At 48.4% G+C, this 27,591-nt stretch overlaps 1 protein-coding gene across 2 annotated transcripts in view; it reads left to right on the top strand.

Moving 5' to 3' along the window:
• WDR33 (WD repeat domain 33) overlaps positions 1–27,591 on the top strand; it is a 1,115,698-nt gene that overhangs the window by 338,477 nt on the left and 749,630 nt on the right. For both annotated transcript variants that reach the window (XM_086944027.1, XM_086944028.1), the window contains exons 5-6: positions 23,278–23,373; positions 23,857–24,008. In XM_086944027.1, the coding sequence (XP_086800153.1) occupies positions 23,278–23,373; positions 23,857–24,008 (248 nt within the window). The remainder of the gene's footprint in view (positions 1–23,277; positions 23,374–23,856; positions 24,009–27,591) is intronic.

Genomic DNA, 27,591 nt, shown 5'->3' with positions numbered 1-27,591 from the left:
AGGCAGTCGTTCCGATTCAGCGATGCCATAATGTGTCTTAAGCCGTGGGAATGGGATAATCCCTTCTAAATCAAAAAGATGGCAGAGGGATCGACATTCTGTGGACTGCCATACTGCAAAAACCTTAGGGTCAGTTCCTGGGTGAAAATCAGTATTATTAAAAAAGGGGCGTCAGTGGGGAGGGAAAAGAGGTCAGACAGTGAGCGGTGTTGATGCGGTCCCACACCTCCATGGCCGTGCCTGTGACCTATGATGCATAAAGATTGGGTGGCCTGTCTGTTTTGCGAAGAAAGGGATGCTTAGGTGCTTAGCGGCCACCGCCTGGTCCTGAAACAGCCAATGTTTCTCCGACTCTAGGCGATACCATTCCACCAGGTACCGGAGTTGCACAGCGTTAAAATAAAGCTGTAAGTCCGGAATACCAACTCTTCCCTGCCCCCCCCTTCCCTCCGGTGGGAGAACTGTGACTGCATGCTTGAACCGAGGCTTACGGCCCTGCCAAATTAAATTCGCTAAGTCAGCCTGTGTCTTCCGAATCCAACCAAGGGAGGCCGAAGGGGAAGGGTCTGGAAAATATACAGGATTTGGGGGAGGATGGTCATTTTGGTGGCAGCTATTCTGCCTAACCACGATAAAGTGTGGTGCTTCCACTTACCCACTTCCTTGTGGATGTGTGAGAGGAGGTTGGAGTAGTTAACGGCAATAATGGCTGGTATGGTGGGCCCCAATTGAATTCCCAGATATGGGATCAGAGGTCGATCACTGGAGAGTGTGTTCTTCTTGCAGGTGGGCAAGCGTGGCAGTGGAGAGGGAAATATCTAACTGTATGGATTTATCGATGCTGACCTTAAAGCCAGAGGCCTGTGCGAAGCAGTACAGTTCTATGAAAAGAGTGCGCACTGCAGGGATCGGGCTAGAGACGGAGAGCAAAGTATCATCTGCGTAAAGGCTGATGGTATGGGTGTTCCTTCCAAATTTAATGCCTGTGATAAGGGGGTGGCTACAAACTCTCAACGCCAGCGGCTCCCTATAGAGTGAGAACAGGAGGGGTGATAGTTGACACCCCTGCTTTGTGCCTCTGCCTATGGAGAAGCGCGAGGACGTCGGTCCATTTACCTGAACGGTCGCTTTGGGCAGACGATAACAGTTGAGTATCCGGGAGCGTAGTTTGTCCCCGAAGCCAAACCGGATCAGGACCTGCTCTAGATGGGGCCAGTGGACCCTGTCAAAGGCTTTTTCGGCGTCTATAGCCAACATGTATTCCCCGGTGGTGCGGGACGCCTTCTCTATCAGGTGGAGGATTCACTTGGTGTTATCGCTTGTTTGCCATTGTGGGATAAAGCCGGCCTTGTCTGGCTCTATCAGTTGGGTCATGTATGGCGCCAGTCGGGTGGCGAGGATACTAGTTTACACCTTGATGTCAACATTCAAAAGGGAAATCGGCCTATACACGCTGCATTGCGTTCTGTCTTTCCCAGGTTCCAGTATAACCACTAGCTATTCAGCTCCTTGCAAAGGCGAACCCTAGTTATTCGAATTCCAGCCCTGGTTTTTGCAACACCACGTGGCAGCCGAGCACGAAGCTGTGCAAGAAACTTTACGCTACATGCCCTGCAGTTCCAGCTCCTGGTTCTCAGCCCCCTGGCCACACCCGCTACCTCTGCTCCCGCACCTGTGTGTGAGCTGATGCCCGAATCGATTGGACTGATTCGGTCTGGTCGGCCCGCCCACGCGGGCTGGTGGACAGGCGGAGTGGACAGGGCGAGCAGGAGTGGGAGCAGGCGGGTGAGCGGGCATATTTGGAGGTGGACTGTTTCAACTGGAACCACGCTTGTAACTATGGGAGTGAGCAGCGTTTCTTGGTAGGAGCCCGCGACCTCCGCAGGTGCTCGAGCGGCGACAGAGGTGGCTGGGGGACGCTGCCGGAAGACAGAACGGCAGACCACTGCGGACGACAGAACTTTTAACAGATCTCAGTGAGTACCTATAGGGGCCGCAGGGACAGGTCTGCTAGCGCTGCCTCAAAATCCCCCTAAGGGACTCTAAGGGGGCCTCAAAAGACTTTATAGGACGCGAAAAAATGCCCAATGAGAATGTGCATCCACAGGAGCTCCTATGTGGCAGTGCAGCTGTGACTCTCTCCCTCCCCTCCACAGCACCACCGAGCTCCCAGCTCCAAGCTCCTGACGCTCCCCTCCTAAGGCCTAATGGGAGTAGCAAAATTTTGACTGAGCAAATTAGTGGATCTGACCAAAGGGGATCCTTCTAGCAGCTCTTGCTGATAGCTGCTTACTGCCCTCTCTGCCTACTTTAGCCCGGCCCTTCGGTCCACCTCTTGGCTTAAGCCTCCAGCTAGGAGACGTCTCAGGGGGAAGTAGGGTACCAGGAACCAAAGTCAAGTGGTCAAACACCTGGCTCACAGCATCCCAAAACACAGCAGGTGCAGCAAACAAATACAGCAGACAGGATCCTAGACGCGCTCATCCATCCAGGCAACCGGAACGCCTGATCTACAGAAGGCAAAGGACGGCTTGGGTGGTAAGACGGCCAAATCGAGTCAACAACCATCGTCTCTTTAGCATTCAAGCGGTCCTCAGGCGGTCTTCAGGCGTCTACAGGTGAAATCATGAGGACGGGAAGGACTAGGGCACCCCTTGCGTCTAAACCAAGAGGAAATAAGGGGAAGAATTCAAACCTTAGCGGAAAAAACATCATCGAGCCAAATCTCATTACAATCGATCACGATATGGCTGAGGATCAGAGCACAGCAGCAGCAAAACTGCAGGCTGTAAGCACAACACACTGTAGCCAACCAAAGATATATACAAAATTCAGCTTTGTAAGGGATGCTGGCTCTGCTATCTTATCCAGCAATAAATCTCTGCTAGGCCTGCAAACCCCATTGCTCCCAGCATTATCATTATCGCCTTCACAAAAGCTAGCGGCAAACACAAGCCTTTTACCTCTAGACAAATCAAAGACACTACAGCATCATAGCGAGGCTATAACTTGCAGTAACAAGAGCACCCTCCAGAAGTCTCCGACTAAAGGAGAGAAGTCTCACGAGTCAGCAGACGACCCGCCAGCACCCCCATTACAACCCACAAATAGTGTGGAGAATGCCTCCCTGGGCACCAGCCTGAGGTTCACAACGACAGGACAAAAAGAGAATGAAGAAGCTACTTTAATATCACAACTAGAGGACAAACCGGGAACTTGGCTCCCCGAAAGGAAAGATGCCAGGCAGGCGTCCGGGGCCGATCCAAGGTCAGCAGCAGAGGAACAAAACGGGGAAATAAACTTCAGCCCCTCTGCAAACTGGCTGACCAGAAGTCATAGTACGCTGATCAACCAAATGGATTTAACGACCAAAAGTTCTCCAATAATTACAGACCTGCACGGAAACGAGCAAGGCAGTGCGCCTACTAAACTGGGAAGACTAGAGGCAGGCTCTAAGGACCGAAGCCAGATAGAAGACGCCAGGTGTCTTACCTAAACACACTTGAATGGGAAGACATGATTGCTACCTACAACCCAGACCAGAGGGAGTACCCTCACCAAAACTCCCTACAAGAGTCCTCCAGGGCCACTAACCAGGCAGTCTACAACGCCGATAACACTAATAAAAGCAAAAGCAAAAATGTGGAGGAAATCAGGAAAGAACAAAATTCTGGCACCTGGACCTCTCTTCTGAATACAATCCAACTAGCCGTCTAAGCCCTACAAATTTAATCAGGTAAAATGGAGCTACAACTCACACTTCTGAATACTCTGGCAGTATTCACAGCCGGAATTGATGAGAAACTGGGCAACCTGAACAGCTTCATAATGAGAGCACAGACAAACACCTACCTCGCTTGCAACTGCAACCAGGTAGTCTACAAACTAGCTATGCTGCCCTCAATGCTAACTGGTCTTATAAGTGATATAAAGAACTCCACAGCAAAAAATGCAACAAAAAACTCGGCACCATTGAAAGCGATGAGGGAATACCCAGCAGTAAAAGCCCGGCAAAGGCCTAAAGGTCAACCTCGATGCTCAAAACGACAAGACTGCTCAAAGTGAAAACGGAAATCTGCAAAAACTTAATGCCAAACAACGTCGCCAACAAAAAAGGAAAGCGCGTAACCAAAAAATGCAAACAAATACAACAAAATACTTTTCCATTATTACAGGCCCTCAGGAAAACCAAGTAACAAACGCCAGGGACGCAGAGCAAACATATCAGGCAACCCTGGCATCAAACAATCCCGAACAACAAAAATTAAATAGAAAAAGTTCGGACCATGACAAATAAAATGTTCAAGTCTCACCAACAAGAGCAAAAAATAATCAAACTAAGGTCAAAACCCCGAAACACTTAAGAATTGCTTACTTCCAAAAGCTGACAGCGGAAAGTCGAGCCAGGGGCAACACCGTCAAATTTTAAAGAGTGATTTAAGATCCCCAATTAACGAACCTATCTGCAAGCAGGAGGTCAGACACGCAACTCACAGACAACAAGCTCACGTGAAACTAAGCAAACATGCTCATTACCAAATCCCTATATAGGGGATAGAAGGGGAACTAGCGGTCCAATAACAGGGCCAAATCAGGAAGCACCGCCAAGAGAGACTGAAACAAAGAGCACACACACAACGTCTAGACCAACGGAGAACGAACTGGCAAAATGCACATACGATAAGTGGATAGAACTAAAACAATAATCTCCAAAATACACATTAACAATATCAAATACAAACATCCCCCAGCACCTGGAGCTAGCAAGTGCCTAGATACCAAAGAAAAAAACTCGTACGAAGAGCTAACTGCAAAAAAAACACTCATTACCAATGAAACAACAAAAATTTGAAATCAGTCGCCAGTCCACCGAGATTCTGTTTTTTTACCCTGAATACACGTCATAGGGACAACAGGACCGCGGTAATATCCTCAGACTATTGAAATTCATTCCAAAGTTAGAGGGCATAAGCTCAAAGGACTTAGCCTCCGTAGAATTCCTACCTGCAGACAATCTCCAATGCTCAGAGGCAACCAAGACAACCTGGACGTCAAGCAACATAGCGGACTCTATCTTAGCAGAACAGTAGTTATTCTACACCTGGAGCATCAGGATTACCCCTTTTCAAAAACCAGCGTACCCGCTACCATTTCTGAGAATGCCAAAATCTGCATCGAAAACAGTTCGGGTACTCCGAGGCGCCTGGGGAAGCTCACTCAAAAGGAGCATAAGCAGCCCATGGGATCGACCAGACTCGCCGTCGGTGGCAACAGTCGAGTCGAGTCCAAAAAGGGAAATAGTGTCCCGTACCATCATAACACGCTCCGAAGAGGTCTGATGCAACCTACAAGATAGCGATCGTAGTGGGGGAAGGGAACCAATCATAGGCTTATGTTCTTGGAACATTAACGGTTTAAACACAAAAATAAACAACCAACATTTTCTGGATTGTCTCTTTTTGACATAATAGAGCTTCAAGAAACTTGGCTCAAGGATCCACAGCACATCAAGGGTTATACATGCTTCGCCACACCAGCCTAAAGGACCAGCAGGTTTGGCCATCACTCAGGTGGATTGGCTACCTATGTCCCCACCACAACAATAGCATCAGCAACCATTATGGTCTCAACTTCAAACACAACACTAGCAGTTAAAATAAAAATTGTCCTTGATGGGAAAGACTAAGAGGTATGCATAATCAATTCATATGTACATTCAAAAAATAAAGCGAAAGATTCAATTAAAATAACAAATCAACTGGCCGAGTACGCCGCTCAGATGGAAAACCCACTCTTCTTTCTGACAGGGGACTTAAACCAAGACCTAATGGGCTCTGCAGACTGGGAGGAGGTACTGGCTCTAAACAGAATACATAATGCCGCACCGCAAAGCGTCCTCTCAGACAGGAAAAAACGCCGTAATAACCGATTTCTTAATGACTTAGAACACCAAAATCTCCGGGCACTGAATGGAAGATTTCCGGCAGACTCCCCTCCAGTCAACTCCTTCTACACGACAAAAACAAGTTCCATACTGGATTACACGTTCGCAAGCCTCGCGCGGTTTCCTCACATCTCGGGGTTCAGAATGGGCGACAAGGGTGATAGCGATCATCGCCCCCAGGAATGTCACATAAGATCAAACACGCCAATCCCAATCAGGCCTGACACAACATTGGGGCTGATTCATCTCTTGAACCAAAAGAGGATCAAATGCACGGTCACTAATTCAAACCGTCAAGCCAAAACTGCTCTTCAACTCTTCGATGCCCAAGCATCCACTGCAGCCGGGCACATTACCTACTGGGCTCAATATACGGCAACACTGTTACAGAAGCTCGCAGTCCACTACCCCCCAAAAGACAACTTTTGCACAGTGGGCAGCAAACACAATCTAAACAAAGATCAGAGAGCACAACTAAGGAACCCTGGGCACCGCACCCAAACCGACAGACCATGCACGCAACCTGGGCTTCATCCTGGACTCCTCCCTCTCCATGACCAGGCAAGTCAACAACGTCTCCTCGGCGTGCTTCAACATCCTACGCATGCTGCGGAAGATCTTCTGGTGGATCCCCACCGAGACCAGGAAGACCGTCACCCAGGCCCTCGTCACCAGCCGACTGGACTACGGCAACGCCCTCTACGCCGGTACCACCGCCAAGCTCCAGAAGAGACTCCAGCGGATCCAGAACGCCTCAGCCAGACTCATCCTCGACATCCCACGAACCAGCCACATCTCCGGACATCTGAGAGACCTTCACTGGCTCCCCGTCAACAAGAGAATCACCTTCCGCCTCCTCACCCACGCACACAAAGCCCTACACAACCAAGGCCCGAGCTACCTCAACAGCCGAGTCAACTTCTACGCTCCCAAACGCCACCTCCGATCAGCCAACCATGCCCTCGCCGCCGTCCCCCGCATCCGAAGAGCGACTACAGGAGGAAGGTCCTTCTCCTACCTGGCCGCCAAGACCTGGAACTCCCTCCCGACCGACCTGCGCCTGACCCAAGACCACCTCTCCTTCAGGAAGAAGCTGAAGACCTGGCTGTTCGAGCAGTAGCGGCCCCCCCCCCCCCTAGCGCCTTGAGACCCTACGGGTATGTAGCGCGCTTTATAAGTGTCACTGATTGATTGATTGATTGAACCTCAAAAGATCAGCAAACATGACTCTACGCAAACTGAGAAAAGCTCCCAAAAACACCAGCTTATGAGTAATGCTAAAACAACAAAGAGCTACAAAAGTGGGTGGTGGATGGATTAAACCCAGATCTGTTGGCTGGGTGTGAGTGTTTGATTGGTTCAGATGCTCCGTCCATCACCACCCCCTTTTGTACCACTTTGTTCGCCATAAGTTGCCAGGGTATGCTCAGACGTGAGTCCCTTGCTCACTTTGCCACTGGATTCAAGCAAGCCAGGCTGAAGACGGCTGAAATGCCAGAAACCGGTCCTCGGAAGCTTGTTTCCGGTCCAGGGAAGGCATGGCTTGGCAGTTCGGGCTGGACTGTTCCCATGAGGCACTGGGTCATACTGATTTGCATATGCCATGACTGAACTGGGGTGGCAGAGTGGACTAAAGAACGGTGATGGATTAAACCCAGATCTTTTGACTGGGTGTGAGTGTTTGATTGGTTCAGATGCTCCGTCCATCACCACCCCCTCTTGAAACAACAAAGAGCAGCGCTTAAACAATTCAAATGGAACACCAAATGAGAGGGCGAAAACGAAGCATGGGCCAAACTCCTACATGACATCAACAGCAACAACAGCGTCCGTGTTGGGGAAACAGTAAATGGCTTCATGTGCCCGCAGCACAAAGAAATAGGATCCCATATCTCTGAAGAGACCTGGACAAAGTATCTCTCCAGTCATTTCAACGATGACATAGAGCACCCAGGAGCTCATATGGGGATTAGTAGGAGCCCAGAGAAATTTGAAAATGGGCACACTAGAGTCCAGGGAACAGGCCTTCCCAAGCATCAACATCACCCACTCGGAGATATCGAGGCGCCAGCAGTCAGACTTAATAAAAAAACAGATAGCAAAAGGCAGAAAAGAAGGCGCCAGAGCCCAAACTGCTTACCGCCTGCCCTTTATAAAGCAAAGAACAAAGAGTGGTCCAATATTATGCAACCACTATTTTTGGAAATCAGATTATTAAACAAAATTCCAGAATCCTGGCAGGGTTCGACGATTGTCCCGATCTACAAAAAGGGACACAAGGCTGCACCAAACAACTATCGCTTAATTGCCCTTATTGACAACGAGGCGAAATATTTTGCTGGCACCATATTAGAGGAGCTTACACTTTGGCCTGAGTCAAATCCGATAATTCCGCGTTAGAAAAACAACTGGAACATCAACAAACATTCTTGCCATGTCTGTAATTATTGATGCAGCAAAAACATCCAAGATTCCCTTACATCAGTGCTATATTGACCTCAGCGCCGCATTTGATAACATCGAGAGAGGCAGGCTTTGGGGGAAACGTGCGCAATGGGGCCTACCGCAGCAAACCCTAAAATTAGAGCTCGAGCTCCAATTTCAATTCACGCACTCTTTCGATGCGGTTTGCCATTTTCGTAACGTTCACCCGCAGCTTCACAACCAGTAACGTTAATCTCGACCCGTATGCACTGGGCAATTTATTAATAACCTTCGAAACACATTCCCTTTTCGTAGTTTACAATAGCCTGTCATTCCAACTAGCTCCACATTTGTACGATTAATAAACACGCATCTTTATTCACAACACAGCCTTTCCGTTTATTTAATGTCAGCCTTTGTTATGTCTCGTTTTTCAACTGTAATTTTATTTTTTTAACACTTTACTGTCACTGCACATATTAATTTCACAGTGTGACTTCTCGCCTATTAGTGATATTACATTACAGCGAATGTTATTTCTCCTTTGCCATAGAGTATCCCCGGATGAAGGCAGTATCCCTGCCGAAATGCATTGGGATAATTAAGAATATGTTTGTGGATATTAGACAATGAGTGATTAACTTCAATGGATATTCAATTGTATTTGTGATTACAACAAGTTCAATTATAAATTAAATCTTCACTGAAATCTACTTATCATTCATCTTAGTGATTTTCATTCAAACAAGAAACCTTAAATTATAAGGACCAAGCAATGCCCGAGGGACATACCTCGCTTCCGACTTATACATCTGCAGCTCAAATAGGACTGGAGTTCGGCCTGCAAAAACAAGATCTAGCCAGGCAAGGAGCATACACCATTTGCTGCCATAAATTAAAACGCGCTACCACAAGCTCTTTAAACTCTGTTATGGAGTGATATATAAAGCAGGGACGCTTCAGAGGCAAGAAAGTACCTCCATTCAGCTTTGGAGGTTACCAAACTCTCCGAGATCTGGGACAAACAGCTTGGGCATAGCAATTTCAAAAAAAATTGTCTGGGAAAATGTCAAATCAATCTCCTTACTGGAGGACAAGGTTTTATTTTCAAAAAGGTCACATGCATGGATGACTCTAAACTCCTACAAATCACTAATGCCACAAACATACTTTAACTAGGGCTACCCCAGAGCCATAAAAATGCGCTTTTTAAAGCACAGACTAGGGATTCTGCCATGCTCAGGGCACTTACAACCATGGCTGAAGGATGGCAATGAGACCTGCATGCTGTGGAACTCCAGCAATGGTGACATCCTTCACGTAATCTGCTTATGTGAAGACTTGCAACAAGCCCGTAAATCGATTCTTAAAGACTCTTAAAGACCAATCTAAGCAGAGAGGGATTGGTATCAGAAGGCAAGCGGTGCTTACCTGCTTCAATCCATCAAATACGCAACTAAACTGCAGATTTGTAAAATTCTTGAGTGGCCGAACAGAAAATGCCAAAACTGGCGTAGAATACTACAGAAGCAGGCCGATCTGCAGATGGGCACGGAATGTCATCTTGCTGAACATGTATGTCTAGCACTAGTGCTACATCGTTGAGCAAGCAGAGCCCATGGGGCAATTACAGCAACTGGCTGAACAGGACTAGAGCTTCTTAATACAGAGTCCTGGACTGCAGATAAAGTGCTTTATCCAGCTTCGCTGAGGTTCTTCATAACCCAAATGAATTTTCTATTTTATGACCTATTTTAAGTGTTTTATAAGGAAGTTTTAAGAATTTTGGTTACCTGTTTTGCAATGGTTGTAAATAACTACGTAAATAAAAAAAAATGTGAACCTTTTTGAACACTAGCGATGCTTCCAACATCTCCTCTGGTATAGCCCCGATATTTTCGAAGGTGTTAAACAAGTCGCGCAGTATGGGAGCAACTTGTGCGCCAAAAGTTTTATAAAAGGGTGCCTTGTAGCCATCCGGCCCGGGCGACTTGCCCGGCTTAAGGCGAGTAATTGCTGCGATGACCACCTCCGTGCCTATGTTCCTATATAGGTGGTCAGCCTGTGCTTTGGTGAGAGCGGGTATTGCTGCCGTCTCCAGATAATCACTGCAGTGTTGTGCATCAAGGTGTCGCCAGAGTACAGTTTTGCAAAGAAGTCACAAAAGGCTTCTGCAGTGGCTGTCATCAGTAGTGAGCTCTCACCCCCCCCAAAAGGCTTCTGCAATGGCTGTCATCAGTAGTGAGCTCTAACCCCTTCCCCCCCCCCCCCCCCCCCCCCCTCTTGCCCGAAGTACGGATAGTCTGCACTCCCTGTCGCTGCCTGGTTTCCCGTAACTTGTACTCTAGGAGGCGACCACATTTCTCGCCCCGGTATAATAGGAGTGACGGTGACGGAGAGCCGCATACTCGGCTCTGTCCTGATCAAGCGCTGCCAGCTGCTGCTGCTCCACGCAAAGTTGACGCCCGGGCCACGTTTGTGCATCTGTTCAAGTTCGGCCGCTCGTTTGCGACTACGCTCTTAAGTTTTCTGCAGTGGAAATAGCTATAAATTCCCCTCGCAACAACAGCTTAAGGCGCACCCATTGTCGCCAAGGAGGTGTCTGGGGTGCTATTGAGAGCAATGTAATCTATGATCGCAGCCTTAATTTGATCAACGTTGGAGACCCGGTGCAGTAGTGTGTCGCGTAGTCGCCATTGTCTCAGCGATCGGCGCGTAGGGGGGAAACTGGAAGGAGGCAATGACCTGGTAGTGGTCTGATAGAGACGCTGTCAGGATCTCTAGAGTCACACGCAAGTGCTTGTAACGGGGTAGTGCTAAGGAGATAGTCTAGTCTGGCGTATGTCTTGTGTGATCCTGAGTAAAAAGTGTAGGCTCGGCTATGGGGGTGGAAATGGCGCCATATGTCAACTATGCCCAGATCTTGGAGGCGGGCCGACACTGCCGGTGAGAGAGCCCCAACTTGACTCGATCGCTGACCTGAGCTGTCGTGAATGTTATCAAATACCATATTCAAATCCTCGTGTCCGCCCCCCAACAGTAGGCACCTCTCAGAGTTAGCCGTCGCCTCTGTGAGTGCATTGTGGAAGAATGGTTCCTGACCTTTGTTGGGAGCGTAGAAGGATCCCGCTATAAAAGAAACACCCGCCACCTGAAACTGATATGTGAGCAAATAACCCTTGATTTCCGCCTCTTTCTGGAGGACCTTGCCCTGGAAGGAGCAGGAGACTAGGATGTCACCCCTACCGATTTAGTAGAGTTGGAATAAAACTGCTGTGTGGGAAAGGCGCGTGACTTCATCCTGTGATGGTCCTTGAGAATAGATGCGTCTCTTGTAGGAGACGTGTCAGCTTTGGAGTGCTCCTGGTAGTGAAGTATGGCCCTGCGCTTAATGGGGTTGTTTAGGCTGCGTACATTAAATGTCAAGATACTAACTGAATTATGTGGCATGGAGATTAGCAGAGAGCAGAAGCTGTGTCACCCCATGGGCAATTGTGTGGGCAGAGGGTTGAAGACGTATGAGGGGGCAACCCACCCCGTGTAATAACTATAGAACGGGGGGGGGGGGGCTTGTCTCAACCAAGAAAAAGAAAACCCCCCAAAAAAACTGAAACTCTGCCCCAAAACAACATCCAGGTGGGGAGAGTTTGATCATGCAAAGTCAGCTAACATTGTCTGCCATCACGAGATGACCGGGCAGAGAAATGAGGGGGCTCCACGTCGTGACCAAGGGGAAGAGTACCACTCCGCCCGCCTCCTTTCCATGAGGGCACATGCTAGAAATCAAAGACAAAAATAAAAAACAAAAACCCCCCAGGTGTCACTTAGTGCTGGGACCCTCCCCAGTGAGGGCCTCCGAAACAGCTGTGATGGCTGCCTGCTGACTTCTTGCAATTTCAAGACCCAGCATCCGGCAAGTGTCGATCAGTGAGTGAAGTTGGTGGAGTTTGCCGTTGTATCAGAAGATTAAGTGGAATGGGTGACCCCAGGAATATGGGATCCACTGCTGTCAAAGGTACTCAGTTTCAGGGCGGAATTGGCGGCGTTGAAGGGAGATTAGATTTAAGTCCTGGTACAGCACCAGGGAGTGGCCGCGGAAGGAAATAGGGTGCAAAGATCGTGCCTTAGTGAGAATGGCTTCCTTAATCTTGAAGTCCTGTACGCAGACCAATATGTCTGCTGGAGGGGTGTTGGGTGCCCTAGACAGTCCGACCCTGTGCGCTCTGTCAAGGATAATGTCAGATGCATATGAGAGTCGCCGAGGGTGTGTCGGACAAGGCTGTTGGAGAAGGCAAACAGATCCTTGGTGTTTTCTGTGGATTTCACCCCCCGAATCCTAATGTTATGCCTAGGGGACCTATTTTCCAGGTCCTCCAGGTGCGATTGGATGTCCACATGTTGGTCCTGCACCCTGATCTCCTCCTGCTGGAGCATTGTAATCTGTCGCAAAAGCATCAGATAGCGTCCACGTCTCTCATCTCCTTGACCTCTGCTGCGAATTCGGTTTAATGGACGAAGGGTAAGGAACATAGATTCCAGAAAGGCCGTTATTATCAGTTTGTCTCACGCGGGCTTAGCGGTCTCGTTCACAGGTGCTGCCGCCGCCATGCTGGGGTTGGACAACGAGTGGCCAAAGATATCTTTCAAAGGCTTCCCCTTCCTTGACCTAGACGAGGACATACCCCTGCATCGTCCCTGAGCCCCGACAAGAAGGAGGCCCGTACTAGGGGGGTCCCCGCCTGTCCCATAGGGCGTCCAGTGGGTGACACTTCCATTGCACTGCTATTCTCCTGGGTATATTCTGATATCTCACCTCCACCACAGAGGGAACGCTCCCAAACCGTGGCAGTATGCACCACCCCTACGCCGTTTATTCAGAACTCTCGGGTCCCGCGTAGCTCTCTCCGAGGGGAACTGGTCAAGTGGCTGTGACCGGAGGCGAGGGCCCGGCGGCCGGATAACCAGCTGAAGCCAGAGAAGGTGTTAAACGCTGATACCAATTGGGCAGACTGGACCCCCAAAGTCCCCTCCAACTGCGCAGTCTTCTCGCCGTGTGAACAGTGTATACCGGCATGCAGGGATCGCCTCTGCCATGCAGAGGGCCACTCTCACCCCCAGTCCCTAGCTGGGTTTTCCTACCGTAAGATCGACCAGAAGCGGGTACCCGTGGGTTACTGCCACCGGTCAGGACGGCTAGGCAAATGGGCGATGCAACCCGTTGTCAAGACAAAGGTGCACCTGAACCAGTCCAAAGGTCAGCATCCTAAAGTCCAGAGAATTTCCGCTTTGAAGACCCGTGTAGGGGCCAGTAGCCCCAGCGCCGCTTCGCAGTCGCCCTTAAAATCGCGGCCGGGGGTTCTTGAGGCCTATTACAGGGAAGACCTCATCAGTTGCGCGGGCAAGGACCAGATCTAGGCGTGCCCAAGCCGTGGCTGAGGTAGTCCGGCGTGGTCCCTGGGGCTCAAGTCCCCTCACGGACAGTTGGAGGGTCGCCCCGTGGCCTTAGATCTCAGGCTCAATAATGTTTGCTGCCTGTCACTGCAAGGCTGGGATTACCCCAGAACCAGCCCGTCCCTATCCGCCTCCACTCACCACTCCGGGCCTCAGGTAGTCACTGTGGAGCGGGGGCAGCGCCAGCCGCGACCTCACTAATCCCTGCCCGCGCCACCCCTTCACTCGATGGCGCGCACAAGCACAAATTGCCTCACCAGCTGATCCAACCCCTGGCGTGGCAGCAAATCGTCAAGTCGGCAGCTCCCCCCGCTGTCTGAAGGGCTTCACAGATTTCCCCCTCTCCACTGGAGGCGCAGGGAAGGCTCAGATTGCTTCCGGCTCGCCAGCTCTAGTCCTGGGGCCTCTTTCTGGCCTCGCCCGGGATGCTTCTCTGTTGTGGGCTGCACCAAAATTTAGGCCGAGGATGTTGAGGCCTAGTAGGCCGCACCCAGGAATTCGCCAGGGCTCGCCTCTCCGATGCTTGCCTCCTGTCGGTCAGCAGGAGCCCCTGCCTCCGCCCGGAGGCACTCTGATGCGCTTGTGTGCAGTGTAGCCAAAGCCTTGTCACCGCTGCAGTCCCGGCAGCCGCTCGGGCGAGGCAGCCTGGCTTTTCTCGGGCCGATCCCCCCCTGGTGATACACGTCTCCACTGTCGGCTGGGCAGCATCATATGTAACCCTTGTGTCCTCCGGGTTACCGACTTGACGGCCGGGTGAATAGAAGCTGGCCCGGTGGTCTGGGACACCAGACCACCGCCTTGGAAAAGCTGTCTGCTGCTGTACTGTGGGGTAGGGCCCTCGCGGTGCCGCAGCTCTCGGTCTCCGCAGCGGGGCTGAGGGGTCCGCTCTAGAGGCCCCACACTAGGAAGACCGTCCGGCAGTCCTGTAAGCTAATTTCGCCACCCAGGGGGATCCGCTGGGCATATTTTCGGCAGGTGGCAGGTAGGAGCTCTAAACTACATGTCCTGCTATGCCGCCATTTTGCCCGCACCCACCACAACATTTAAATTAAATGTGCAAATAGTTAAGAATATATCAATTTGAAAAAGCAAAAACGAAGCACATTTTTTCCAAATTCTGAAGTTTTGGAGAAAAAAGTGATTTAATATGATCAAAACAAATCGGTAAACTAGAAAATCCAATTACCACACATGTATATTTTATTATTAAAACGGTCTGTTCCAATGTAATGGTCATTTTAGTAGAAAATGTTTTCTGTAATAGCAGTGCACTACCATACATACTCCATTCCACTGCACTTTTCTATGCACAACACCACGCCACTACTCTACGCCACACAACTCTACACTACTGCACTCTATGCCTTTGTACTCTGCACCACTCTAAGCCAGTACACTTTATGCCACTCTACATCACTGCACTAATTTGCCAAGATGACCGCTGGGTGGTAGCTCTGCGAAGTGGCTCCGGGGCTGGGGATCACTAATTTGTGAATATCCTCATTCGTGCCAGCACGTTTACCCATTTGCTCGACACCACTGCATTTTGCTGCATTGATGTGGTCTACCTCACGGCGTGCAGGGAAGAGTTGGCCGTGGTTGCAGCCCTATTCTCTGGCAATCCGCCCAGTTGCCGACCATGACAACGGGGCTCCCCCTGAGCTACTTCGGACCAGGGAGCGGATCCTCATCATCGCTGGGAGGCTCGGGACGTTCTTGCAGCCACTTTCCCTGAGGCTGGCCCGGATGCTTGTCAAAGATGCTGATGATCCCCTGGGACTGCCTCTGTCCGGTGAGTGGAGGGGAGAGGTCTGAGTCCCGACGCGTGGATGCTGGTGAGTTCCGCGGATGCATTGAGGCAGTCTAGGTTTACTGATACTGGTTGCATTCAGGACACCGGCAGCCTGTCTCTGCTGGCAGTCCTCGGAGAGGTTGTTCCCTTGGGTCCCCCTATGGTACAGGAGCTGTGCTACGCCCTCATGGTCCCGACCCCATAGCCACTGAGTCAGTCTGTTTCCCTTGCAGCACACCACAGACTCGGAGTGCTCCAGAGGCTGATCGCTGGGGTTTCAGGGTGTCCCCCCACGCCACTGCCGGATACCGGATGGGGGACTGTGCATGAAGGTTTGGGCCACCTCCGAAGCGTGCCCGCTGTTGTGGCTGTGGTCTACTCTGCACCACTGTACTCGGCACCACTACACACTACTTCACTTTGCTCAATACCACTTTGCGCCACTGCACTCTATGCCACTCCACAGCACTGCACTCGGCGCCACTCGTTGCTCTGCACTACTGCATTCAATGCCAGTGCACTTTACACCACTGCACTCTGTCACTCTTCTCCGCCTCCCTCACTGCACTCTGTGCCCCTACACTCTAGGGCACTATAGTCTACTCTGCACCACTACGCCAGTGAACTCTATACCGCTCTGCACCACTACACTCTCCCCATTGTACTGTATGGCACTCTACTCTGAACCACTGCTCTGTGATCTATGCTGCTGAATTCTTTATCGCTACGAGCAATGCCACTATACTCTGCAGCACTCTGTGCCAATGCATTCAAAACCAATCCACTCTACGCCACAACTGTATATGCCCCTTTACACCACTCCTCTGTTGCTCCACTCTTTGGGACTCAACTCTTCACCGTTCAACACTCGCAATCCATGCCGCTATCCTCAACTAACTTTTAGCCTTGCTGAACAGCAACCACTCTGGTGTACAATATGCCTAAAGCATATTTCTAAAGGTGATAGCTCTTGCCTAGGCAAGACCTATTTGCTGTGCCAGTGCTTTTTTCTGTCTAGATTACTTCTTCGGTTAGGCTAATTAAAATCAGATGCAAAAACCTCAACGTTTTTTTTCCTTTGTTGTGGCTGCTCCAGATTGGAGTAGTGAGCAGCCTGAGGAGAAAACGTGAAAGGAGAACCATCCCAAAGCTGTTTCACGGTTTGAGACAGTGGATCGCACATCCCTAGTGTAGAAGTTGTGTATAAAAGTCAGACCCAAATTACCCCAGTTAGTCAAAGTTTCAAGTCTCTCATGACCCGAGAAGGGATTGCTCTGCAGGTTTTTAAAAGGACTGCTTTGCAGCCTGATATGGTGGCTGCATGACAGGCGGTCTTCCAAAGATGATGGGGCACCACCTGAAATATGCATTTTCTTTTAGAGGAGCTGTAGATGTATGCTGCATCACCTAGAAGCTGTCAGCTGAAAGAGAGAATACAACTTCCTGGCCTTGCAAAGACTTCCAGGAGGAGAGCGGTCCAGCATGTCCCTGGTGCCTGTGGAACATCCAGAGAAAGTGGTCTGCATGAGAGTGAGCTAGGGAGGACCCATTTGTCAAGATGGACCCCCCTAGTCTTTCAATCTGTTTCCATGGTAGCTGCAACTGCTGTGATCGTCATGAGTCCATTATTCATGCAACTGCATGCCTGTCATAGACCCATTCAGAGCTAAGCTATGTGGTCATCAAAGGTCCGGTCAGTGCCTCACCTACCGGTCCAGTTAGGGCAGCAGCTGCTGTGACAACCTGTGCCGGAGACTACACTTGACCCCGGTGGGACCGCATCCATCAGAGACCCCTGAGGCCGGCAGCCGTGCTGACGTTAGAGACATTCAAAGAACTGAGGCTGTGTGGACATGCTTATGAACGCAGCCTGTATCCAGTTTACCCCAAGATTCAGTGAACTTGCTTCTCACCATGGTCCCTGCAGCAGATACACTGGAGGGTCACATGAACTTTCAAGGGCCGATCGATGACTTGAACCTGCCATGCCAGTACCGCAAGAGACTGGACTGAACACTGAATATTTGACTGTGCGAACAAAAAGCTAAACCTATTTTTGCCTCTCTCTGTATACCTATTTCGCAAAGATTGGGGGCCACTTGTAAAGGAGTAGTAGAGAGGGATTGTGGAGTATGTAGTGCCATGAAGAGGAATCCACTTGGGGATACTAACGTGTAAAACATATTGTATGTTGTAGTATTTAGTACTATTGTGATGAAAAGTAATTTATTTTTCCGTACAGAAGCACTGAGCTGGACATTTTCATTTTTGTCTGTGTTGGTTAATTGTTGAATGCTGAGCTCGAGCATACCACACTGCCTCCCTGAGACACTGGTGACTGCTCACCCTCGGTATCCTAAAAGTCCGCTGCGCAAAGGGGAAAGGGTTGTACTTGGCCCAGTTTGAACAGCCATAATATGACTGGCCCCAAGACACGAGTGACAAATGATCTACAGCTCACAGGCTGGGTCCTAGTATCCCCTGTCTACCTTGTGACCCTCCAGAAATGGGATTTGAGCCTATCATTACAATTTGTACTATGTACCGCATACCAGTTACATCTTGACTAATAGCTGCCAATAAGATAAAATTACTAGAAAGAAAACTTTGACGTGGGCATTTTTTATGAATCTAGCTTAAGACTTCTGTGAAGCACTATAATGTTTCTGAATTTTCACATTTTGGCATTGCACTGATAAATATAAAATTCAAGAATCTGTGATTGGACATTCATTGCCATGTTAAGTTTTTGGTTTAATGCTCCTATGAATGTCACCTTGAAGTGAAGCTGATTCTTGCTTAAAGCTAGTCCGATTTGCCTACAAAAAGACCTCTGTTTGAGGCATGTGGGCTGCTGAATTCATATCTGTGCATAGATCGCCGCCTAGTGTTGGGTCCGGATGATTGCACATTGTTGTCCTGGAAGAAGAGTCTTCGAAGTATCACGAGATAGGTGGCTCCTCCCCTGCTTTTAATGCGGCAGCCCTCCATCACAATGTAGAGATGCATGCAGACCCCATTGAGGAGGATTTCCTCTTTGACACTTTTGCCACTTCAGAAAGATCTGTCAAAACACTGCCTATGTTAAAAGGGGTACTCAAACATTCAGGTGACATATTTAAAGAAACCACTAGGGCATGGGTCATTAACCCCAGAATAGAGAGGAAATACAGGCCAGCACCAGTAAACCCCACATATATTAAGGGACAACTGCCTTTGGATTCCTTAGTGGTGTCCAATGCGCGTAAACGTACAAACTCCCAAACCACTGGAGAAGCTCCACCTCCTGACAAGGAATCAAACATCTTGGAGGCCTCAGAAAAAAGGGTAGCTGCTCCAGCAGCTAATATTTGGAGAATATCTAATACACAAGCCCTGTTATCTAGGTACGACAGGGCACATTATGACATCCTAGAGACACTTCTCCAACATTTACTTGAACCTTACAAGGAACAGGCTGAAGACCTAGTACAGGAGGGAAAGCTAATAAACGCCTCCATTAAATGAGCCCTAGACCTGGCAGAAACAGCAGCCAGATCTATTTACGCCAGTGTTATGCTCAGGAGACAGGCGTGGCTTCGCATCTCAGGTTTCAAAAACGAAGTCCAGTCTACTTTATTAAACCAGCCAGTTAATCCTGACTTTTTATTTGGTCCAGCTGTAGACACAGTCCTGGACAAAATGAAAAAGGACACTGAAACAGCTAAGTCTATGGGAGCCTTACAATCCCAACAGCATAGGAGCTCCTTTCGTCGCCCCAATTACAGAGGTGCTGCAAGAGGTAGCTCATCACAGCAGACCTCAGGCTACAAAGCTAATACACAAACCACCTACAATAAAAACAATAGAGGTGGATACCGCGGCAATACCAACAAAGGCAGAGGATGAGGGAATAATACCACCAGATCCTCTACCAACACAAAGCAGTGACTTCTTAGCGCTGCCCCCAGACCTTACAACACCAGTCGGGGGGCGATTACAGCAGTTCCTACCAGTCTGGCAAAACATCGCTACAGACAAGTGGGTAAGGCAAATTATCCAGGATGGCTATTGCCTAGAGCTAACCTCCACACCACCCAACATACCACCAAAACACCGCCCTATGTCTGCAGAACACCTAAACTTATTGCAGCAAGAAGTCCTCAGCATGCTGCAAAAAGGAGCCATAGAACTAGTACCATTAGAACATCAAGGTACAGGGGTATTCTCACTATACTTCCTCATCGCCAAAAAGGACTGGTCTCTCAGACCCATATTGGACCTCGGGCCACTAAATCAATACATTTTATCAGAGCATTTCCATATGCTCACTCTACAACAAGTCTTACCACTGCTGCAGCAAGGAGACTTCCTCGCAACTTTGGACCTCAAAGATGCATACTTCCATATACCAATACATCCTGCTCACAGGAAATATCTCCGGTTCACAATACAAAATCAACATTACCAATTCAAAGTCCTTCCATTTGGTCTAACAGCCCCAAGGGTGTTCACAAAATACCTAGCGACAGTAGCCGCACATTTAAGACAACATATTCACGTCTATCCGTACCTGGACGACTGGCTAATTCAGGCAAAGTCGGCCCAGCAATGTGCCAGTCACATGTCCCGCACCATTCACCTCCTGCACAGTCTAGGCTTCACGTTAAACTACACAAAATCTCATCTCCAGCCGTCCCATGTACAGCAGTACCTGGGAGCAACAATAGATACTCTAGCAGCAAAAGCATGCCCAAACACTGCAAGAATCAACAGTATGCAACTGCTGATCCAAAAGTTCAAGCCCCAACACTCGCTTTCTGCCCGAGTGTTTATGCAACTCATAGGCATGATGGCTTTGTGCATCTTCATAGTCCCTCACGCAAGATTACACATGCGTCCTCTGCAAGAGTGCTTAGGACAGCAGTGGAACCAGGCTCAAGGACAATTAAAAGACCTAGTGTTGGTCACCAGTCGTGCATACAACTCTCTGAATTGGAGGAATCCACAAACCCTTTGCAAAGGACGACTGTTCCAAGAGCCTGTACCACAAGTAGTGTTGACAGCAGACTCATCCCTGACAGGATGGGGAGCCCATGTCCTTCAGTACACAGTGCAGGGCCTATGGACGACACAACAAAAGAAAATGCACATCAACTTGTTAGAAATGATGGCAATTTTTATGTCAATGAAAGCGTTCAAAGTACATTTATGCAACAAGACTGTGTTGATCCGGACGGACAACATGACAGCAATGTACCACATACAGAAACAGGGAGGAACACACTCTCCACAGCTATCACATCTAGCCCAAAGCATGTGGAAGTGGGCCATTCAGAGAAACCTATTTCTCATGGCGGAACACCTCCCAGGCAAGAACAACCAAATAGCGGATCTGCTCAGCAGACGCAGCCAACAGATGCACGAGTGGGAGATTCATCCCACAGTGCTACAACCATACTTCCAACAGTGGGGTCAACCAGAGATAGACCTGTTCGGGACAAAGGAAAACGCAAAATGCCAGTAGTTTGCCGCCAGGTTTCCACACCCGCAGTCGCAGGGCAATGCGATATGGATGAACTGGTCAGTCAAATTTGCGTCCGATTTTCCCCCAGCACGTTAATACCGCTGGTGGCACGCAAACTACGCCAACATTCATTAACACTAATCCTGGTTGCTCCAACATGGGCGAGGCAACCATGGTACACAACTTTCCTAGAACTTTCCGTGGTACCTCATCAAAGACTGCGGATAACACCCACTCTTCTCACTCAGAGCCATGGAGACATACAGCACCCAGATCCGCAACAACTGAACCTTGCAATCTGGCTCCTGAAGTCTTTGAGTTTGGGTACCTAAACTTACCTCCAGACTGTATGAACATTATCAAGGAGGCCAGAAGACCTACTACCAGAGCTTTTTACGCAGCAAAGTGGAAGCGTTTTGTCATTTACTGTAATAACAATGACATAAACCCACTAGATGCTTCAACGCAAAATATCATTTGCTACCTTTTGCACCTACATTGTTCCAATCTTGCTTATTAGTCTATAAGAATACACTTAGCTGCCATCGCAGCTTATCTTCAAAACAGGCCGCATCTTTCACTGTTGAGAGTGCCTGCAATTAAAGCATTCATGGAGGGACTCAAACGAATAATCCCCCAAAACATCCACCTTCACCTGTCTGGAACCTAAACGTCGTTTTAACCAGACTAATGGGACCACCATTCGAACCATTGCATTCATGTGAACTACAGTTCCTAACATGGAAGGTAGCTTTTCTTGTAGCACTTACTTCGCTTAGAAGAGTTAGTGAGCTGCAAGCCCTAACTATTCAAGAGCCATTCATCCAAATACATGCAAATAGGGTAGTTCTTAGAACAAACCCTAAATTTATGCCAAAGGTGGTATCCCATTTTCATGTAAATCAAACAATAGAACTGCTAGTGTTCTTTCCAAATCCACAGTCAGTACCTGAAAGGGCTCTACACACACTAGATGTAAAAAATGCTCTCCTATACTACATTGATAGAACTAAGGATTTTAGGAAAACTAAGCAGTTGTTTGTTGCCTTTTCACCACAGCACAAAGGCAACTCCATTTCCAAGTCAGGGTTAGCCAGATATAGTTAAGTGCATTCAAATATGTTATCTCAAGGCAAAACTTACTTTAACAGTCCCCCCAAGAGCGCATTCCACACGCAAATTAGGGGCATCCATGGATTTCCTAGGAAACATTCCTCTAGAGGAAATATGTAAAGCAGCCACATGGACCAGCATACATACTTACACAAAACACTATTGTGTAGATGTACATTCCAAACAGCAAGCTGCTGTAGGACAGGCTGTTCTTAAAAACTCTTTTTCAGACTGCTGCAGCTGGCACAGGTAGCCACCGCTAAGGGAGAGACTGCTATTCATTCTATGCACAGATATGAATTCAGCAGCCCACATACCTTGAACGAAATATGCTACTTACCAGTATGCATCTGTTCTTGGCATGTAGGGCTGCTGACATTCATATCGCCCACCCTCCTCCCCGGTGCCTGTCGCAGCTGTAGCATTTACTCTTACTCTTACTTTCTTGCATGGACATCTCTTGCTATACCACACTCCGTATCTGCCATAATGGCGAAAAACAATCTGAGGATGGAGAGGATGCCCATGCGCACTGTAGTCCAGGGGAGGAGCCACCTATCTCGTGATACTTCAAAGACTCTTCCAGGACAACAATGTGCAATCATCCGGACCCAACACTAGGCAGCGATCTATGCACAGATATGAATGTCAGCAGCCCTACATGCCAAGAACAGAGCATACTGGTAAGTAGCATATTCCTTACTGTGACTTCAATCATTTTGCTGGTTGCATAATTTGAGTCTATGACCCACCAGGTTTCACTGAGAAGTAATGGAGGAACAAGCAGCATTTTCAAATGCAGCCACATCCTTAATGTGCATGTGTATACCTCATAAAGTACCTTAAAACCAAAAATTAAATCCAGAGTTTCTGTTGAGGTGAGTGGCATAATAGGCTTAAGGTGTTGCAAGTAGAATTTTGCACAGCTTGTAAAATTTTAATCTAAATTCATGCCACATCTATTGTTAAGTATTGACTTTTATTGTAAGACCTGATCCGCTTGCTGTTTCTCATCTGCTGAGTATTCAATTTCTCCACCCTCTGCAGTGGACTCCTGAAGGACGACGCTTAGTCACTGGAGCATCAAGTGGAGAGTTCACTTTGTGGAATGGGCTGACATTTAACTTTGAAACCATTTTACAGGTTAGTGTCATTATTTGACCATAGATGTGCTTCAAGCGCTCCGTTGAGTGTGTTTAAATGATTGTGCCTGCCAGTTGTGCTGATTGCTAGCATGTTGTCCAAATCACTGTGCAGATTTCTTTCCTCTGTTCTTTTGGTAGTCCCCTACATTCCCTCCTCTTACTAGTGAATTTCATACATGAACCATTTTTGCAACAATGGTGTGGCTTTTTAATGTTCCCATGTATTGTAATGTACCCCAAATTTCTTTTGAACCAGATGAGACTCCTAGTGTATGCCTTTGCTAGTGAGAATGTTCTGTATCCTGCTGTACAGCAGTGCAAATGGTGTTTTTTTCCGTCCTGATTCGAGACTGTAATTCTTTTTTTAAATCTCCTACAAATGTTGAGTATTAACATCCTTGATTATGGAAAACTATTTTCTCTTCCTCACAATATGTACTGTCATTCTGTTAATTTCCATCCTACTTTACCTCTGTCACAGGCTCATGACAGTCCAGTGAGAGCCATGACCTGGTCGCACAACGACATGTGGATGCTGACAGCAGATCATGGTGGTTATGTGAAATATTGGCAGTCCAACATGAATAATGTGAAGATGTTCCAGGCACACAAGGAGCCGATTAGAGAGGCCAGGTTTCTACCAAATCTACCATTTTATGTAGTGTATATAGGCCTTTCTGGCCTCTGCTCCATGTGTATTTTGGGGGACGGCACACTATTTGGTCGTAGACAAGCCTGTCTCTGTAGCAGTCTAGGCATTGCCTCTTTTTTTGTACTGGTTTTGCCTCTGTTATGTGCCTGTCATGTACTTTTCTTCCGGATTTCATGCTGGTTTAATTCTTTTGTAGTGACCTTGTGTATGATCCATTTTCTGCATTCTGTAAGCCGAGAATATTTCATTCCAAATAAAAGATTTAGTTTGATGGTAAATATCCAAACTCTGAATAAAATATACAGCATGAAAATAAAAAATCTTTTTCCAGAATAAAAATCTTGCAGCATTCTCACAAAATAAAAGCTAAATAAAGTGAAGTCCTGCATTGCAGCACAGGTTGGTGATTGAGGACGATCTCCCCATACTGCTTTGGAATGCACCAGGATCTGACCCAATTCATGCGAATCAATGAATTACAGTTGAACAGAGTATACCAACGCATCTACATGCCACCATTTGTGATGATTCCAATATTTGGCAATCCTTACACCAAAGAGGTTCCTCAAATTTTTCGGGGAATTTAGTTATTGCATGTGAATCGACACAACAGCATAGGCCTTTATATGAGAATGAAGATTTTATTCTATCGCCTTGCAGCTTTCCACTCAAGTAGAATGTTGGCTGGGAAACCATGCAAGATTACACCTTGATAGATGAGGACATTGCAGTTTCTCTAGTGGTCAATTCAGCAGAAGAAAGGGAAAAAGGACTACTTTAAATCCGCACTACAATTCCTAATCTGTTTTCACCATCTTAGGTCGTGGAACATCTGACTCATACTGATAGCTTCGGTTCGTCAATTGTCTCCTGTTCATCTCCAATGTTTGTTCTTTTTCTGTTGTGCAGTCCTCTTGAGACGTCAGCATATGGTTGTATTCATGACCTGGAGCAGGCTGAGTGAAGTCTGATGTCCGAGAGCATGGTTGCAATTTTGTCTCCATTAATGCTGAGGTACATGTGGAACATCAGTTGTTGTACATGGTTAGAACCTTCCATCAAATTGTAGCAGTTTTCCAGGTTGTTTGCAATCCTGAGCTAAATGTGGGCGTTTAGCAATATGGGGGGAGGCTCTTCAGAGTGATTGTGGGTGAAGCCATAGAGTGGATGAGGGCTGGTGAAAGAGTAGTAGTAGTAATTGTTTATTTCGCATTTTCAATCCATAAAAGATACATGCGCAAGAAAAAACACATATATCATAAATACAGTGGTCAAATCAAATGAACATTCTTATAAAAACCAGTTAAAATATTCTGATAGACTTAATTATACTACAATTCAACAGTTGAACTTCAACAATTATTCATCTTTTAGTGGATTTGCTCCTTTCACAGCGCAGCTTCGTCTGGTAGCTGCTGCTGTCCCCGTTGCTGCTGCTGACCCGAAGGGCAGGAGCTCGAGACCCTCTATCACCAGCAGGTTCCCTGCGTACGACTCTGCTTTTTGTGTCTTTCTACAATTTTCTGCCTCTGCCTTTTGGCTTTGCCTTTCTTTCCTCACCTTCGTCGCCCCTGCGGCACAGCTCCCTCAAGTTTTCCACCCTTCTCTCCTGTTTTCCTGCCTCCCAGCTGTCCAGTCCCCCACAGTACTAATTAATGGCAGCCGCTGTGCGGTTAAAGTGCAGTCCACTATCCTTTTAGTCGAGTAGCTCCTTTCAGAGCCAGCACCCATCTGGTAGCTTCTGCTATTACCGTTGCTGCTGACCCGGAGGTCAGGAGTTTGTGGCCCTCCACCCATGGGCTTCTGCCTGCACCTCATCCCTGGTGGTCTAGAGGTAGAGCGTCTGCTCTGCTGCTAGGGTTGCCCTTCTGTCTTTCTGCTTTTTCTGTCTCTTTCTGCGTTTTCTGTCATTCTGCTATTTATGTCTCTTTATGCGTTTTCTGTCTTTCTGCTTTTCTTTTTTTTAACAATTTGCTGCCTCTGCCATTTGGCTTTGCCTTTCTTTCCTTTTCCTGCCTGTTTTCCCCTTCGTCTCCCCTGCGATCCACCAGTGTCCTGTATTTTCCTACCTCCGAGTTGTCAACAGCCCCCCCTCTCCCCCCCTCACAGAGCACTACTTAATGGCGGTAGAGAGTGCGCCCCTGGTGTGCAAAATGCAAGCCTGTCTGTGCCCGTTCGTGCCTCGAATGTGCCCAGCGCCTGGGACCCTGGTTCTCAGATCTTTCAGCGCTATGACACCTGTACACTCTACCCCCTCAATTCTGAATACCATGCTGCCTGCCACCTAGCGTTACAGAAGACCCCTCGCCTGCTGTAACTGGAACTATGACTTCACCCACACCAACATGCCAGCTTCTCCTGCCACCCAGCTCACCAACAGTTCTCCCAACCGGCTCAACTGCATCGTCCTCAAAGTGCGATCCCTCCACAAACCTGCCACAGAAATATGGGACCTCCTCAGCGCTATCTCTCCTGACATCACTTTCCTCACCCAAACCTGGACTACCCCTGCTCCGGACCAACCATTGCCATCCACGAAAGCTAAAAAATCACCTGCAAGGACCGCCCTGGAGTACGCATATTCATCGTCCACAAGAACACCCTCCGACTGACCACACACTCGAAGGACCCAACAACTACCATGGAACACCTCCACTTCCAGATCCAGACCAACACCATAGTCCGAGGCACCCTTGTCTCCAGGCCCTCAGTCCCGACCGCCCTTCAATGATGCCATCATAGATTTTATTACACGCCAGGCTCTCCAACCCACAGACTACATCTTACTCTGAGACCTCCACTTCCACATGGACAGCTCCAGTGACCAGAAACCCACCTCCCTTCTGTAGAACCTCGCCAACATCTGACTCAAGCAGCTAGTCACCGCACTGAAAACAGCCGGACAGACATATGCTCGATCATGTCTTCTCCAGCTGGAACATTAGATGCAGTCACACCACCAAACTCTCCTGGACCAACTACCACTGCGTGCATGTTGCATTCGTCACAGCCACCGTACACCACTGCCGTCCTTGCACCCTACCATCGCAGCTGCACAAAGGCTACCAAAGAGCTTCTCTTTGACTCCCTCAGCACAACCACTCTGCCAACAGACTCCCAACACCTCAGCATGCAACGTCCACCTATGGATCTCCACTTGCTCAGAAACTCTGGCACCCCTCAAGAGGAGACCAGGAAAGCAACACTCCAAGAAAGCCAGCTAGTTCACTCCCGCCCTCCATGAATCCAGACGCACCTGCAGACTACTTGAGAAGAGATGGATTAACAACGAAACCCACGCAATCTTCAAATCCGCCGTCACTGCCCACCACTTCCTCCTCAAAACCATACAAAAACGGCATAAGACAGAATCCACACCAACATGCACAACAGCAGAGAACTCTTCGCCATCGTCAAACAGTTTGGCAAGCCCAACAGCGAGACCACAGACGTACCACTCTCCCAAGACCTCTGCGACAAACTCTGCACTTTTTACCACCTCAAGAACAGGTAGCTTTAAGACTGCTTTGACACCCTAGACCCTGCCACTATGCCAGCCACCAC

The sequence above is a fragment of the Lissotriton vulgaris genome, chromosome 11, assembly GCF_964263255.1.
Source record: "Lissotriton vulgaris chromosome 11, aLisVul1.2, whole genome shotgun sequence".
In the NCBI taxonomy this organism is placed as follows: domain Eukaryota; kingdom Metazoa; phylum Chordata; class Amphibia; order Caudata; family Salamandridae; genus Lissotriton; species Lissotriton vulgaris.
Note: the sequence above shows the minus strand (reverse complement) of the source record. Positions and strands in the feature narration are given on the sequence as shown.